Raw genomic sequence first — 17,244 nt, 5'->3', positions numbered from 1 at the left:
TGGAGAGAGAGTACATAAAATGCAGCAGGAATGAAGAAACATGTATGAAAACTCACAGATCCTTCTAGACCTAAGTTCAGCCTTAGAGCCAGCAGCACAGTGTAGTTTTGTGACCGCAGCTGGTTTATGACTGGTCAGCTCAGAGTACAGGTCAGTACAGAGCATACGTGGAACAGACACAAACTTCTACGTCCTGCTCTCTTCGGTCCCGGAGCTGGATGTTTCTCTCCTAGTTCTGTTCTTTACATGTTTACAGGCTTTGCTACTAAAGCAGAATGGCAAAGCATTTTTCCTGTTTTGCAATACTTTGATTAAATTCCCACAGCCAAACAGTACTGAAAGAAAAAGTAATGTTTTCGCATTTACGCAGTTTGCTCAAAAGCCATTGAAATAAGCAAATTATATTACATAAGTGTGCAGTTATGTAGCACTATATGCCAGACGCCTACTGCCAGAATTAAAAGGGGCCCACTTCAAGTCAAGTCTCCCGTTACAAGAACGGCCTCCGTGAACCACCAAGAGCCCGCCTATTGTGCAGCTCAAAGTCTAAAAATTAACCAACGCAAGAGGCACAAAACCACGACAGATAATTCAACTCCGGGAGCCTCGCTATGTGACAGCTTCCACAGCAGAACCAAAAGAGACTCTCAGGTTTCACCTGTCCTGGAAAGAAGAGATGTGAGGGTGCTTGAAATCTGAAGTTCCTCTTATCCATATGTGGCGAGTATAGGATCTACAGCTCTATGGCCTTCCTATTCCCACCTGTGAGGGCAGCTCCTCTGACTTCTGAGAACATCACCTCTAATCACACAGCTCTGCAAGAGGCACAAGGAATAAGCCGCGACTGCATGCTTCAGAAATCACCCACCTCGCTGAACTGAAAGCAGCGGCACAGCTTGCTGAGTTTCCAAGAGATGACACGCATCTGCATGTCTGTGCTGAAGAGTCTTTTGTGGAAACTGGCTACAATGCAGCCAGGAGGGTTTTTTTCGTTTGTTTGGTTTTGGTTTATTTCTTCCTCTTCCCCCCTCCTCAGGAGAGGAGGAAACTATAATAACAGTCAAAACTTTTTAAATGCTTATTTCTTGCACATATTTCACATACACAAAAATCATACCGCACAATAAGCTTAAAATTATAGGTAAGGTGAATTTCCTGCTTCTGATTCTTTTTAAGGCAAAAAGACATTAATTCAGTACGCTAATTTTAGTTTTATGAAGTCTTTACAAGTCTAGAAAGTAGTCTTTTTTTATCCTACATTCACGCCATGTATCTGCCAATAAAAAAAGATGGGGGGAAGTTTTCTGTTATTATTTTTAAAAATGGGGCCAGGTAAATCATAACACACAACCTCGGCTCACCACACCTCTCCCAGTGAAGGTATGACAATTTTATTGCCGGGAAAGCTGGCAAGTGGGGGGTGAGAGGATGCAGCGAGGGCATTCATGCCAACTAACCGGATGGGTGCGCGCAGCTCTTTGTTCAAGCCCATCCCTCATAAATGTTTTATGCGACCAGTATCCAGAAGCACAAACTGCCAAGCCCAAACACACAGAGCGTCCCAGATACTGGGTCAGCCCAAAGAAATTGTTTGGCTGGTGCCAGATCTGCTTTCCAAAACTCCCGGGGCCCCTCAGTTCCTGCCTGTTCCAGCCACAGCTCAGCGTGTCAGTAAGAAACTTGCATCCCTGCACTTTGCTGTGGGACTGGGAGAGAAAAACAGCCAGGTCATATTTAATCCACAGGTAAAAAGCCACAAGTTGCTGATTCACAGCACGCTTGCTGACAGGGAGTTTCTTCTCCAAAACACACTAGCGGCGGTGCGGGGAGGGACGGGGACGGACGGGACCCAGACAAAAACAGGCTCTGACGCACTTTTGCCACCCCACGTACCCGCCCGAAGGCTGTCACCGAAGCCCGGGGGAGCGCAGCGCCCGGAGGGTTCCGTGGCCGGAGCCGACCCCGCGGGGGCGGGGAAGGGCCGTGCCTGCTGCCGGGGCGACCCGGGCCAAGGGAGGCGAGGGCGAGCCCGGGCCGAGCCGTTCCCGCCGCCGGTCGCTCTCACCTGCGTTGTAGAAGCGGTCCAGCACCGCCGTCTCGCCGAAGTCCAGCTTGCCGAAGTGGAGGGTCTCCAGGGCGGCCCCCACCACCTCGCACGCCTCCCGCAGGCTCTGCAGGGCGCCGCTCTCCGCCGCCAGCAGCGGCCCCTGGCTCGCCTCGTTGATCACGTAGGTGACGGCCGTCCGCCGTCCGCCACCCTTAGCCCGCGACGCGACGCCCGGGCAGGCACCGGCGGCGGTCCCGTCCTCAGCCCAGAGGGTGCCGGGCGGCGGCGCGGCCAAGTCGGGCAGGAGGCTGCGGGCGCCGGCCTCGGCCCCCTGCGCCCGCCTGCCCAGCGCCTCCTCGCCGGGGGGGCCGGCGTCGGGAGGGCTGGGCACCGGCAAGCTGATGATCCCCTCGCCGCTGTCACTCATCCCGGCGTGGGGGCAGCCGCCGCCGCCGTGGCGCGTCCCGGGCTCTGGTGTACCGGCTGGGGTTAGGCGGATGCCATGCTGCGCCGCCCGCCCCGGAACCGTCCCGCCGAGCTGCTGGAGGGGTGAGGCGGCCGGGGTGAAGCGAGGAGTTCCCCCTCGGGCGCTAGCGGAGGCTGCCGGAGGCGGGCAGACAAGCACAGCCTCCTTCGGTGTCTGCCGCCGGCACCATGGCGCGCCGCTCCCTTCTCCCCCGCACCTGCAGGGACTACCCGGCGAGGCGAGCCGACCCCCGGCAGCCCGGCCCCTCCTTCTTCCCGCCGCCGCCGCCCCAGGGGAACCTCCGGCCGCTTACGCCCCCCGGGCGAAATTACTGGGCCGCGGGGAGGATCCACTTGTGGGACCGATCGCTCTCCGGCGCCCCCGCCTCGGCCCAGCGGCGGCCGGCGGGGCGGAGCCAGCGCTGGGACACGCCCCCGGCACGCCCCCCGGGCGGGAGTGGCCACGCCCCCTCGGCGCTCCCACCGCCCTCTTCCCCCTGCCCAGGGCGTGGGAGTGGGGGGGTCCCGCGTGGGAGTTTCCCGCCGGGAAAACTGCCCCTGTGTGTTGATTAAATTACATCGGCTTCTTTCATTCGCCTGGAATTTGCCCGTCCGGACCCCTTGAGTGCTTGGTAATTAAGCAAAATGTTTCTTCGCGGGAAAGGAGATGAGTCGGAGCCAGGAGCGGGCAGCCAGGAGCGGCGCTGAGACGGTGGTGTGGCGGCCACCCACGCGAGGACGAGACCCTTTGACATTTGAAATAATGCATAACGTGAAGGGTGAACATCCCAAACTCTCAGATCGTTTGCAGGCCAAGAGCGAAGCTCTAAGGAAACTCGAAATGGATTTGGAAAGGAAAAGGGCGTTGAGACTTCTGCAGTCTGCTTTTGAACAGAAGTCCTATGAAACTGGATGATTTATTCAATGTTTTGTAGTTTTATGAGGGGTTTCTATGAAATAGGTAAAGGAAAAAAGGAGCGAAAACAGTACATATTTATAGTTACGTTTATGTATGATATCAACATGTCCATCCTGTTAAAATTGATCTCATTAAGGCTAATCAACTTGTTGGCACAAAGCCTGCTCCCGTATCTCATTGTTTTCCATGACTTCTGTAGACAGAGGATCAATTTGGGAATAATTAGAAAAATTAGTCACTGCAGCACCTTCAGTAGCTGTGTTTGTTTTTGCGTTGAGCAGTCCCCGTCTTTCGACGAGATATGCCTGGCATTTGCTTCTGCTGATAAGGAATGGGTAAATGGGGTGGGAAGATGACGAGCAAACTAAAGACTAATTTACAGAGAAAAGTTAATATTTGCTAATCTGACAGATACAGTAGGTTATTGTTTCTTGCTCCAGTCTGAATAGCAATCTGTGTTTTTTCTAAATAACGTCGTTTTCTACAAAATGCAGAATCAGTGTTAATCCATTCAGCTCTGCAGTTACATCACCTTGCAGGAAGCAAGAACAATATGTCTCTGTTGTGCTGAAGAACAGCCCGTGTTTGTCAAGCGCAGAAGGAAGTCTCAGGCTGGAAGGGGACGGAAGCAGCACGCGATTCCACTTAGCGTGACTGACTTGTGAGCCTTGCTTCGTTATTAGCACCATGTCTATTCCACGTTCAAGTTAGTTTTTCTATTGATTTGGCTGGGAGTGAAGTTGGGCCCTAAACCGGCAAAAAAAAATAATCAAAATGCTGTTGAAATTGGAATAACAAACACAAATTGCCCATGTTTTTATAAAGTGAAAACATATCTTTTACTCTGCTAACTCTTCGAAGTGAGAGATCAGACATTCAGGAGCTCCTGCGTTTAGGAGATAATAATTCAAAGGATTGTTTTAAAACCAAAATAACACCCCATTTGTTATGAGAAGTACTCTTACCTTCTTCACTTGTTTCTCAAGTGCTGTAAAATTAACATCTTTAGCACCAGATGGTTTATATATAATCACGATTCAGTATCGCCCTGTTCCGTCTCTGATTTTTTTAATGACAAAAAGTTGTAACAAGCAGTTAGCTGTGAATTTGTTGAAAGAACGACCCTCTCTTCATTATATTTTTTTTACAGCTATACATCACTGGCCTCTAGGTTTAACCATAATTATAATTTTAACACCCAAGATTTTGCCAACTTTATTAATTGCAAATATAAATGCAGTTTTTGATGAGTGACAAACAGCATATGACAGATGCCCCAGGCTGCATTTAGTCACTCAAACTAGTGTAAACAAGATCCAAGACCAAAAAAGTTAGTTCCAGTGTATCCTGATTTATAGAGATGAGATTTAAAACATATGTGCATTTAACATAACTCCAAATTACATTTTTCATGTATTACGGCCATCAGTGTCCATTAGAGGGAGAAAAATGATTCTAGACTTATCTGCATTTTGAATTTTGTTTATGGTAGTGCTGATGGAATTGATAGAATGGACTGAAATTCATCGCTATAGATATTGGGTTTAAAACAGATGCTAAATTTCATCCATACTTTAAGGCATCCTTATTTAACCACAGGATAATACATAGGAAAGAGAGGTTAGAGATACACCATGAACTCTTCACTGATAAGAAGGACAAAGAAGTTTGCAGGAGTAAAGTCCAGTATGTTTCAATTGTAAAGAAAGTTGCAGATACAAAAATCCAAATTAGATATTGAAAGTACATAAACTAGTGCAATTTCTATAAGCTTTAGACCAGAACTCTCACAAACAGTAGAAATTTTTAAACTGAAATGAAAAACTTGTTTCTAAAAACTGTCCTAAAAAGTTAGACTAGTATATCACTTGTAAACACTCAGAAGCAGCCTTTAAGTTCAAAAAAGAGAGGGCAGTATTTTCTTATGAGGCAATTGGCTGCCAATCTTTAAGATGAGGCACATCTGTGATTACACTGAACATTTAAGCAATATTTAAGTACAAAGAGGCTGGTAAATAGAGCTGGTGGCCATTCTGTAGGGATGCAGCTGATCATGGAACAGTAATAACATGAGGAATCCGCTTACCAAATTATGGCATGGTGCACATAAATCGCAGTCCGCAAAAACTGACGGAGCAATGTGGATACATCCTTGGGGTTGGATATTTCATCAGTCAGAACTGTCCTTGGAGCACGGTGAAGAATGTGCACTGTTCTTGCTTCATACCCTTTTTCCCCACAACAACTCTTATGCTTCTTTCTAAATCTCCTCGTCTAAATCTTCCTCTGCTCCAGCATCTTTCCCTCCTCTTGCTTCTTTTGTTCTTCAGTGGCCAGCCCAGCCCAAACCATGACACTTCCAGAAAAGTCTCCATGCTAACTGCGTCTTCCTTCCCACCTCCACAACCCTCACTTTCCCTGTATGAGGGGAACCTTTTCCCTTTGCATTCGTTCCTGCAACGCACTTGGTTACTTTCCTTTATTTTCAGCGTTGCCAGTTTTGCAATCTTCTCATGAACCTTGGGACACTAAATGTTTTTTCTTCAAGCTTCAACTCATACCGCTTTATGACTGTACAGGAATTTCAGCTGGAAACAACGGTTTCTATTATTCAATAAACATTCGCTGTTGTAGAAGAAAATCTTCATAGCATGAAGCCTAATGAATGGCTCAATAGCTACAAGACAGGAAAAAGTTTACTGCAGTCCATGAGTATTTTCAGTGTTTTAAGCTACCTGTCCTTGCACATGAGGGAATAGCTCATAATCTACTTTCTCTGGTAGAAAAGCTTCTTTCTTAACTTCTTTAAGTACTCAGACTAGAGCCTTCCTGATAACTGTTTGTGCTGACCAGTAAGATTTTTTTTCAGGACTTGTGTATACAGCAGTGATGGTTACCAGCTCAACTCGCACCTAAGCCAGATGTCAGCCAGCGAGCTGAGGAAATGAGGGACATGGCGTTTGTGACAGGACAGAGCTCATTGGACTGAAAGGGTGGTGAACTGGATGTGGAGAGGCCGCTGTAAGCATCTCAACTACCTATCCTAATGCCAACGAGGGGTATGACTGTGAGCTCAGCTCAGAGGAGTGACTGCAGCATAAATATAGCCTAAAAGTTGCATGCTAAGCAACTTCCGTTTATTTTTAATTCATTGAAGCGATGCTAGGACAGGAAAAAAATAATGCCAGCGCAGCTGGGGAATTTTTTCCTAAAGCTGTGGGCTCTCAGTTTTCACGTGGAATGTGGCTGCCATCTACCGCTACAGGTGGGGAACGTCCCTTCGGTGTCAGCTGGTGGGAAGAGCTGGCTGGTAGAGGCTGGTGGACCATCGGGTTTCAATAGCTGCGTACACAAATGCAACAATAATTGGTGGTCCTTAATCTTTCTTGAATTTCCTCATCTGTCCAGGGGTTGAGGAGGAAACACAGTTATGTTTAGCAGCTTTGTTTGTTGGGCCCTTCTCTCTTTGTAAAATAGCTTTCCTTTCTTTAGTTATTCTCTCTGCCTTGAAATCTTCCTATGCAAATACTTTCACTTGCCGTATTACATTGCTTCCTACTCCTAAGAATCTTCAAAACCTGAATTCACAAGCTTGTCTGTGAAAAAAAAAATTGTTTTGGGAACTAGTTCTTCTCTCTTGTAACCTTTTATCCACTTCTTGATCTTTATGTCCACGAAAATTATTTTAATCTGTCTTTAAAACAAAGCTGGGCCACTGATAAGGACTGCTTCCTGCTTGCATAACTTCTTTATGGAATTTCACTGATTACAAAAGATCAGCGAGATTTGAAAATGCACTCGATGAAAACTTTCCAATACTCGGATATATCAGTGATAAATTTTCCATAGAGTAACTGAACTTTAGACCATCAAGCACTTGCCTGACAACACCTTGCAAAGGGCCATGTCCAAATTTACTTAGTGCACCATGCAGTGGCTATGTATCTTTTCAAATGCTGTTATTGACATCCCAGTCACAAAGGGCAACTACTTTAAAAACATTTGCTCAGAAAACTGTCTTGTAACTTGCATTTTGAAAAGATACATTGATTTTAAAAGATTCCACTGAGGTTAAAATTGGTGGAATTTGGCCTGGAGCAGCCAATTCAGTAAGGTATTCCTTTGGCCTAGGGTTAAGAAAATCTGATGTCATATGGTGTCTGCCAGTAAATTAAACCTATAAACTGCCAGTTGTGAGGCTTTGGGAGCTGCTGTGGTAATCAATAGGATACATTAAATTGAGCTTCACTTGCTCTGAATTTGGATTGATTTTATTCTAAAATCCTGGAGGCTGTTTGATAAACTTATTTGTTTTCACTTTTACCACAAGATGAAAGAATTAGTAGAACTGCCTAATTCAGCGATCTGCATTTGAGTACCAGTTAAAGGAATTAGACATTTTGTGTGGCTTTACAGTAGATTTTGTAGTCAAGGTTTAGTTTTAAATATGAGGCTGAGTAGCAGGAGTACGTAACTATCCTCCAAGCTCCATGAGGTAACCTTGATTAAATAATCTAATTCACCTTTGCTGTGTAAAATAATACTTTTGCATTTTTGTCTCTACACACATAGATGGGTCATTATCACTGATTAGGGTAGTGTGTGTTCAACTGGAATAATCTCTATGTCTGCATTTGAAACTCCTGTATATCACACACAGGATAGAATACAACAAAAGCTGCAGCTGCTGCTCTGCCAAAATACTTATTTTCTAAGCCTGATAACCTTCCTTTCAAAGGCAAAATTTCCACTGACTTAAACAGAAGTTGTCACGGGTGTTAAGAAAACTTGAGTTTGTTCCCAAAAGGAATTCCATAAAGCATAACTGCATCACAAGAAGAATGGTAAAATATATAGATCTATTCAAGAAATTAGAGAAAGAAATAGCTTAGAAGGGCTTTTTAAAAGGAAAAATGACAGGTAACATAGTTGTACTGTGATTGAAACATCTCATGTATTGAAGCTGATGCACACACAAAGAGCTGATGTACGTCTTACATTGCATATAAAATAACAGATTGTCTTTTTTTTAGTTTGGAAGTGATCTCTTTCCCACCAGGTTATTTTGCAGAATTGTTTATTGTAAGAAACGGGCAGCGAGTGTTCAGCGGCCTGGTCTGGGCCAGATGACCTTTAATTACTAATCACACTGTGGTACGTATGAATGCCCAACACTACGAAGTGATAAATTCCTCAGTAAGCCCTCCTTACAGCTTCCCTCTGAAGAGGTCAGAGGACAAGGCCACACCGGAGGGTTAAACTACGGAGGCCCAAGGCTGCAGCTGCCACCTCCACAAAGCCGCTCCGAGCTGGGGGGGAGGGGGCGGCTGGCGCAGCGAGGCAGAGCGGGACGGCCACCTAGGGCCAGCAGCAATTCCCCTGGGGCCTCTGCGACGCCAGCGGTACCCTCTCAGGCAGACCCTGCCGAGGGACCGGGGCACCCCACCACTCCGACCGCGTCCCACGCCGCCCTCTGCCATCCCCAAAGATGGCGGCGGCGCCTCAGCTTCAGCACCGCCCGCCGGGCGCGCCGCTTCCGGTGGGGCCCTGCGAGCGGCGGGAGTGCAGCGGCACCTCCGTGCCTCGGCCTCGGCCCGGGCGGGGGCCATGGGCACGGCGGGCGGCGGCGGTGGTGCCGGTGCCTTGCGGCTGCCCGGGCTGCACGGCTACGCGGTGGAGTTCTCGCCCTACTGGCCGGGACGCGTGGCCTGTGCCGCCGCGCAGTACTACGGCATCGCAGGTGCGGGCGGGGCCTCGGTGGCGGCGGCGAGGTGGGAGAGGGTAACCGTTAACGTACGTTGCCAGTGGCAGCTCCTGAGGGGGGCTCCCTCGTGGATGAAAATCGGGGCGTCCGGACCGTCAGTCCGTGTTTGTAAAAAGCGCTTTGGGATTTCCCTTCCCGTTGCTTTTGTTTTGCTTGGGTACAGCGTCTCTGTGGCGCTCTGGTGAGACCCCACCTGGAGCGCTGCGTCCAGCTCGGGGACCCTCAGCACTGGAAAGACATGGACCTGTTGGAGCAGGTCCAGGGGAGGGCCACAGAGATGATGAGAGGGCTGGAGGACCTCTGCTGTGAGGACAGGCTGAGAGAGTTGGGGTTGTTGTCTGGAGAAGAGAAGGCTCCAGGGAGACCTTATAGCGGCCTTTCAGTACCTTAAGGGGGCTACAGGAAAGATGGGGAGGAATTTTTGACAAGGCATGTAGCGATAGGATGAGTGGTAATGGCTTCAAACTGGAACAGGGTAGATTTGTATTAGGTATCAGGAAGAAATTTTTCACTCTGAGGGTGGTGAGACACTGGAACAGGTTGCCCAGGGAAGCTGTGGCTGCCCCATCCTTGGAAGTGTTCCAGGCCAGGCTGGATGGGGCTTTGAGCAGCCTGGTCTAGTGGGAGGTGTCCCTGCCCATGGCAGGGGGGTTGGAACTAGATGATCTTTAAGGTCCCTTCCAATCGAAGCCATTCTATGATTCTGTGATTCCCCCTGAGCAGGATGGGGTGAGTGGCAGAGCAGGTCGCCAGCCTGGGGCTCGCCTCAAGCCCCCAACCTGTGCGTCCTCCAGCAGCGCATAAAAACACAGTCCTGCTGCTTCGGTTGTGTTTTTCACAAGAGCTTCTGAGAGGAGAACTAATTTTATAGGGTTGAGAATAAACATAGTAGTAGAGACGTACACAATGTGGATGAAATATCTGAAAATATTTTTTCCATAAAATGTTAACTGTTCTAGTCACAGTCGCTGAATGTCCAGACAGGCCTTGGCGACTCCGCCATCCCACTGAAGAGGCAGTCTTTTCTCAGCACGGGGACTTTTTTTATTTTCAGTGGGAGTATTCCTTCTGAAAGTGTTCATTTTGAGTAAAGTTTCTAAATGTGTAATTATTCTGACAATATTCCAGTTATATGGGAAAGCACTACCCATGTGTGTTTTCTCAGAACTGAATTATTTGTTTCGTTTCTGGTGAGCTGTGTTTGTATTACTACATTCAGGGGCAAAAAATGCGTTATGTCTGCTGTGTTATCAAAAAGAGAAAATGGAACCCTGTGCTGATATGTTTGTAATGTGAGGCTCATGGGGAAAATGCACTTTTATGCTTTATAAGTGAGTTGTTTCTTTTCTAACCTCACCTACGGGTATCCTGGGGTGAAAAAAAAACCGAAACAAAACCAATCTGATGTAAATGAATTACAGTTTTAGAGAACGTGAGACAACAAGATGTTTATTTATGCAATTAATTGTTTTGCCTCTTAAAGTTCAGATGCCCTTTGTACACTGTAGCTACCTCAGAACCACAGTAGTTTTCTTTGGCATGGGGCAACTAGTTGTGATTTAGTTCATACTATTTTTATATTTATTTGTTTTATTTTAGGTTGTGGAACTCTGGTAGTGCTGGAACAAAATGAAACTGGGATTGTTCTGCTCAGGAGGTAACATAGGTTTATGTTTGGGTTTTTTTGCAAGAGAAAAACTTACTATCTATCTGTGAGTAAAGACACATCCAAAATATTTTGGGTTATTGTTAGCAGTAAAAAGCATTGTATGCATGCTGTAGTATCTACTGAATATATGTCTTTGTATTTCCATACACATGAAAGTATTTGTATTTCCATACAAATGATGTTTACCTTGCATAGGTTTTGTTATAGGAAGTAATCTGGATTGCACCTTTCTGTAGCGTAAACCGTTTTATAGAAAACAGACAATGTAAATTACAAGCAACCTCTCTGCCCTAGTTTGAAATTAAAACGTTTAGCTTTTTAGCAACAGTGCATTGCCACCTAAATTTATGCCCTTATGATTGACTTATGCAGAAGATAGAGCAGGAAGCTGCCTAAAGTCATGGAGGTCCTTCCTAGGATATGCAATATTCTAAGGGTTTGAGAGGAGTTTGGTTTGTGTTTTGGGTGGGAGAAGAAAGGTTAGGAAGGAGGGGGTTTAATACTTGACCATCATTGACATAGAATTTTTTTAAAGAAAGCTTTGAAACAGCAATTGTTTAGATTAAGAGGGCTGAAACAGAAATGCTTGACAAATAGTTAATCATATTCAGAGAAAGTCTTCTTAATTCATAGTTATAAAGCAAGACTCTTTAAAGCTGTACAACACTCTGTTAGTCCTGCTAGGTGCTCTGGTTTTGTACTGTTCATTTCTATGATTCCAGTAACTCCACTTATTCTGTGGTAGAAAGTCCTGTAACTTCCTGAGCCATAAGCTGTATCATTTTCTCTATTGAAACATTCTTTGTGCGTGCCATTCCCTCATCATTACTGCAGGGTGCCATGAAATTTAACTAGAGCTTAGGTGAACCTTCAGTGAAAAGGGGGTGAATAAATTCATATTTGCCATCAGATAACAGCATTGTCATTGACAGTTGTTGCAGAGCAACTCATATATGGTATCAGATCCCATATGATGAATCGTTGGTGTGTTGAAAACCCTTTTAAGGGACCGTAGAGATCTTTAATATGTTCATGACTGTCTTTCCATTGGTTTTTCGTTGTGGTTCAGCTTCCTAATGGTGTTGTGAATTGGACAGAGCTCTCGCAACACAAACAGTTTTATTTATTTGTTTATCACAGCTGGTACAGGCAAAGGGCTCCTGCCTCTGTAGCAACGCCCTGCAGGAACCAGAGATCAGACTGAGGCATATAGTACCTCTCTCTCTGTCTGCCTGACAAGTTTAAGACTGAAATCAGATTTCATTTTCTGTGTGTGGAAGGTCCTTGGCTCATTTACTTAATCAGCCTATTTGGGCATACAGTTGTAAAAGCTGACATTATAACAAGTTACTTGTAAGGAGATTTACTGGAAACTCAAATATATGAAAATGCTATTTAGATTGGTAAAGAGGGTGGTTTAAAGAAATACTGTCTTTGCATGTAACTAGTCCAGACTTTTATGTTGTGCTTTCTCACGGACAAATATCTTCATTGTTCCGATTTAGTTTTGACTGGAATGATGGCCTGTTTGATGTGACCTGGAGTGAGAATAATGAACATGTGTTGATCACTTCTAGCGGAGATGGATCTCTGCAAATCTGGGATGCAGCTAAAGCCAAAGGTCCGCTGCAAGTCTATAAAGAGCACACTCAGGAGGTAAACCAAGCAAACTTGAACAATTTAATGGACAATCTAATGTTTGAATTAGTAAAAGATTTGTATGTGGACTTATAATCAAAAGGGGGTTTCATTGTCTATTTTTTAACTTTGTTTGAGCCTGTGGTTTGAATTTATAGCTTAACATTATTTTTAATATAAAGTGAATTATCTATTGTACATATCTGTATGTACATTCATATGCTGTAGTAGGTACTGCTTAATTACATAAATTAATATATTCAGAAATAGCGTTTGTGGTTTCTTATAGGGTAGGTAGTCATTGTGTAGTATAAAAGTATTGCAGTCATTCTATGATTTTTAGAGAGCATTATTGGATAGGTCTAAATCAGACAGCTGATGTATATGGCAGTGTTATTCTTGAAGGTATAAAGTGGTACAAATTAGTCAGGTCCTTAGGACTTCTGTCATACCTGGGAACTACTTATCCTTTTCCATTCTAGCATCTGTGAGAGCCTACTCAAATAACGGTAGCCAACTATTGGGACAGCATGTATTTTTTTAGCCTTGGTTTGATATCGTTGCATTTGATTTTCTTAAAATCCCGGTTTATTTATGCAGTGCAATAATGGTAGAGAACAATGTTATGTTCATAAATGTAATTGCATATTTTTAAAGACGTTTATGCTTTAGTATATTTATCTTTCACCAAGTGATTTTTCTACCTTTTTTTTTTTTTCCTCTGTGCTTTTCTTCTAACTCTCTACTCACTTCTGTCAAGTCTTTGAAGTTTAGATGCAGTCAGTTTTAGCCTGGATTATTGGTGCTTTATCTAAATGACAAATCTGAATAAAATAACGTAGTGGATATGTAGTCAATATAAAATGATGGAAGAAATCAGTTTTTTATTCACAAAGACCTCAAGATTTTTTCAGATATGAAGCACAAAGCTGAGTGACTGCAGCTACATGACAGTGTCTTCTGTACCTTATTTCTTTGTAATTTTGCTACTTTGGTTTAATACATATACTACGTAAATAAAGAATTTTAAGAGATGAGTTTGTAGTTGTGATAAGGATTTCATGATAGTATTCAAAGGCTGATGGTAGTAACAGAAAGATGTAGGCGAAGCATAATACCAGAATTGGGGTTTTTTTTGTCTCTGTCATTTCTTCATTGAAATTCTGTCCATAAGTTTATTTTAGTTCTGCTATGCCATCTGTTGTTTGTGAAGTAAACGTTTCTGTGTCCAAGTCTTAGTTTAGCAGGTAGCATGGGGAGATGGACGCATTCAGCCATGAGTTAGAAAGACAGTACAGAAAACATGGGCTGAGTGTTTATTGTGAGATACAAAAGGTTGTATTGATTCTTTATAAACATGCATTAAGATGATAGATCTCAGAGGGAATATACGTAATAGTTTGTGGTAGACACTGACAGACAGTGCTCTTTAAAATTATTGACTGCCTTCCTAATCCTTAATCCCTGTTTGACATTTCTGACGACAATTTTGTCACTGCATTTTATAATATTTCTAATGCAAGATTGACAGGGATCTATTTCTTGTTTTCTAAATGAGATCATTGTCTCTCTTCAAAAAGAATATGCATTTTTAATTTTAAAGTGCATCTTCATTATCGAAGGACAATGAGTTTTATTCCAGCACTAACCAACTGCTGAATCTCATGCATAAATTAGACTAATTTACTTTGGTTTTAATAAAGTCTCACTGGACTGTGAGACAATAGAATGCTTGAATTAAATTTGTCTTGTAAAGCGAGCCTGAGCATTTATTTGGAACTATTTTTTATGTTTTTACATCTTTTTTTTATCATATTTTCATCTTGCCTGAGGCATTTCTTGCTGCTGTTTAGGCATAAACTAGTATTAATGTATTTTATGGTTGAAGATAAAGTACCAAAAGATTAACAACTAAGGTTTATGCTGTGTTATTAGTCTTTCCCTCCCAGTTGCTCAACACAGCTTCTGTTGAAGCATCTGTTGATTTATGTTGGATGATATCATGAAAAGGAAAGAAGAATAAAAGTGAACGTTACTGGGTTCTCCACACCTCCTACTTTTTATTGTGTTCCTATTACCTGGACCTGTCACATGCCAAATAGAAAATAGCTCTTGCTTTTTCTGAGCCTGTTGTCTGTTCTGTTTGTAACTCTTGACTGAAGGAGAATTTGCCCAGGTCCCGTTGCCTCTGATGCTGCCACAGGGTGCTGGGCAGCCCCAACCATGTCTACCATATGTACACAGGTCCGTGTTACAATGTGTTCAATAGATCCATGTGCTGATAGCTTGCGAGTGAGCTGTAAGCCATATGTGCGCTTTGCCTTATCTGTGCAGTAGATCTGATACATCACAAATATGTGGGGCGTAGCTGAATTGTGTGACACAGGTGCATATGTCTCTCTGGAAAATCTTGGACATCAATATGAGAGCCAAACACTTCAACTGAGCTGACTTCATAGGGCTGTTGTGTGAAAGAGGCATACTATGTAGGGATACATTTAGGGGAATTTCCAAACAGCAACAGTTTAGGAGTTGAACACAGATTAAGGGGGAAGGAGAGAGGCTAATGTTTGTGAGAACCTCAGGAGCCGCTTCAGAGAACCGTGATGTCTTCTGTTCTTAAAATATGAGCAGGTACTTGTGTGTCTCCTTTGTTATTATTTTAGTAGGAGGAGTAAGGTTGAAAGGGAGGATGTTTTAATGAGCTGTAATACTGGCAGTTAGCTAACAAAAGTAGAAAAGCCAAGAGGTAAAGAAATGGTTTGTAAAAACAAACAAAAGAATTACATCTCAGTTTGTTATTTGGCTTTCGTCAAGTACTGTCTTAGTGTCTTGTACATTTGGATTATAAACTCCTGAAGAAAGGGAGCTAGCACAAAATGGTGCCAGAGCGATATGCCTTTCAGTATATGGGAAGCAGGACATTGTAAAATAAAAAAGGGAAGTTGCAGATAACGCATATTGTTTTTCTGTGGGCAGTGGTTGCCTTCCACTTATGGGGAAATAAGCAAATAGATGAAAAACAGTTTATTTAAGAAGCATCTAGCATAGCTTGAAATATTTCTTAGGAAGGAAAATGCTCAGAAGTAGCTAAAAAATACCTTGATTTCCTTTCTTATACATGACACTTTCCATAGAAGACTTTGGCTTTTGCTGGATTTTTTTCCAGTCCAGCTTCTCTTTTTCTCTTGTCTGGCAACACAGGTCCAAAAATTTTCACCTTCAAAACAGGGTTGCTGTCATTTAATGCACAATTCCATTTATTCAAGACAAACACAGCATCTAGTATATTGACTTGCAGATTAGATCCAATGCTGTGCTAGAACTAGATTGTCTCAGCTGAAGTACAAATCCTCGGTGGTTAGTGGCCCAACTGTTGAGAGCAGTGCCACCTACTACTGGTAGGTAGTGGCCACATTTCTGAGAAGTGTTATGTAAGATCTGATTGGGTCAGGAGGTGTAGCAAATAAACTGTTTCGGCTAATATTTATCCACTTTAGCACTGAAATAGTTCATGTCCCACTGCAGCTTATTGAGCCATTTTGGTGAGAGGTAAAACTAGACAGAATAGAATGCACTGTCCATCACGTAGATAAAGACATAGTGCATTCGAAGATGGAAGTTGTGTATGTTGTTGAGGCTTTCAGATTTGAAGATTTGAAGTAATTTGAAGAACTGCCTTAGAGCATTTGTTTTTGCTGAGGCAGCAGAGCTGAGAAATCAGCTGTGAAGGATGAAGTTAAGGTATCCTCTGTCAAGGTGGGGACCAACGTTAGAATAAACTGTCAAAGAGGAAGCTTATTTCAACCGCACAGTGAAAAGCAACTTCTTCGTAGCTGAAATGATTAGTTATGAGGGAAGTTGAGTTTTTAATTTTATTTTATTTGTTTGAGGATACGAATAGTAAAAAAAGAGTGTCATAGAACCTGGAAAAGATGAAGATTGGGAGTATTTTATAGCATGGATTTCTTTTGAGGATTGGATATCATAAAAAAGCATGTACTGTTAGTCAGCTAACACCTGAAAGTCAACTCCGTAGCTCTGAAGAGAGACGGCATTTACATTGCTAACAATTAGAAACTGCAGATGTTTGAGTAAAATTGGATCAGAGATAAGAAATCAATCTGAATTATGGCTTTTTACAGTGGTAGAAACTTTTAGTGATGGTGGGTATAGGTCGATTTTGTTATAACTTCTCCCCCCCACTCCCATTTTGGCCCATTTTTACTTTTTTTTTGATACTTTTATGAGCCTATATGTACTTTAATGCCAGACTGAGATGTTAAATTTAATTTTTGTTCAGGTAAATGGCATTGTTGGCAGCTTTGTGGTGCCTGACTTGTGTAGTTTTTTAGCTGTTTATGATAGAATCTGCAAATACAAGTCTATTTCAGGAAACTTTGGCTAACTAGGGTCTCAAGCTTGTATTCTAATGCTCTTTCTAAACTAGGTTGTTATATCATTTATAGGCATATAGTGTTGACTGGAGCCAAACTAGAGGAGAGCAGCTAGTGGTGTCTGGTTCATGGGATCAAACAGCCAAGCTGGTATGTTGTTTTTTTGCTGAAGGTGAAAAATGTGATTTGTTTTGGATCTGATGGTTCTTTGTGTTAAGAAACAGCATTGATTCACTTTCCCCCTTTATTTTTACACTGAGGCTGAAATTCTGTTTAACTGAGATGTTGCTTTATCAGTGGATATCAGTTTAAGTATATAAATATTTTTCATGATACATGGTAAAA

The 17,244-nt window shown here is 43.4% G+C and overlaps 2 protein-coding genes across 2 annotated transcripts in view; one reads left to right on the top strand and one right to left on the bottom strand.

Moving 5' to 3' along the window:
• Nucleotides 1–2,827, bottom strand: part of MAP3K5 (mitogen-activated protein kinase kinase kinase 5) — a 106,593-nt gene extending 103,766 nt beyond the window's left edge. The window contains exon 1 of the mRNA XM_074580618.1: nucleotides 2,066–2,827. Within this exon, the coding sequence (XP_074436719.1) occupies nucleotides 2,066–2,474 (409 nt within the window). The 5' untranslated portion in view covers nucleotides 2,475–2,827. The remainder of the gene's footprint in view (nucleotides 1–2,065) is intronic.
• A 5,835-nt stretch (nucleotides 2,828–8,662) lies between these two features.
• Nucleotides 8,663–17,244, top strand: part of PEX7 (peroxisomal biogenesis factor 7) — a 45,216-nt gene continuing 36,634 nt past the window's right edge. Inside the window, exons 1-4 of the mRNA XM_074580617.1 lie at nucleotides 8,663–9,171; nucleotides 10,795–10,852; nucleotides 12,370–12,520; nucleotides 16,972–17,049. Of these exons, the coding sequence (XP_074436718.1) occupies nucleotides 9,039–9,171; nucleotides 10,795–10,852; nucleotides 12,370–12,520; nucleotides 16,972–17,049 (420 nt within the window). The 5' untranslated portion in view covers nucleotides 8,663–9,038. The remainder of the gene's footprint in view (nucleotides 9,172–10,794; nucleotides 10,853–12,369; nucleotides 12,521–16,971; nucleotides 17,050–17,244) is intronic.

Source organism: Larus michahellis, chromosome 3 (genome assembly GCF_964199755.1).
Source record: "Larus michahellis chromosome 3, bLarMic1.1, whole genome shotgun sequence".
Lineage (NCBI taxonomy): Eukaryota > Metazoa > Chordata > Aves > Charadriiformes > Laridae > Larus > Larus michahellis.
Note: the sequence above shows the minus strand (reverse complement) of the source record. Positions and strands in the feature narration are given on the sequence as shown.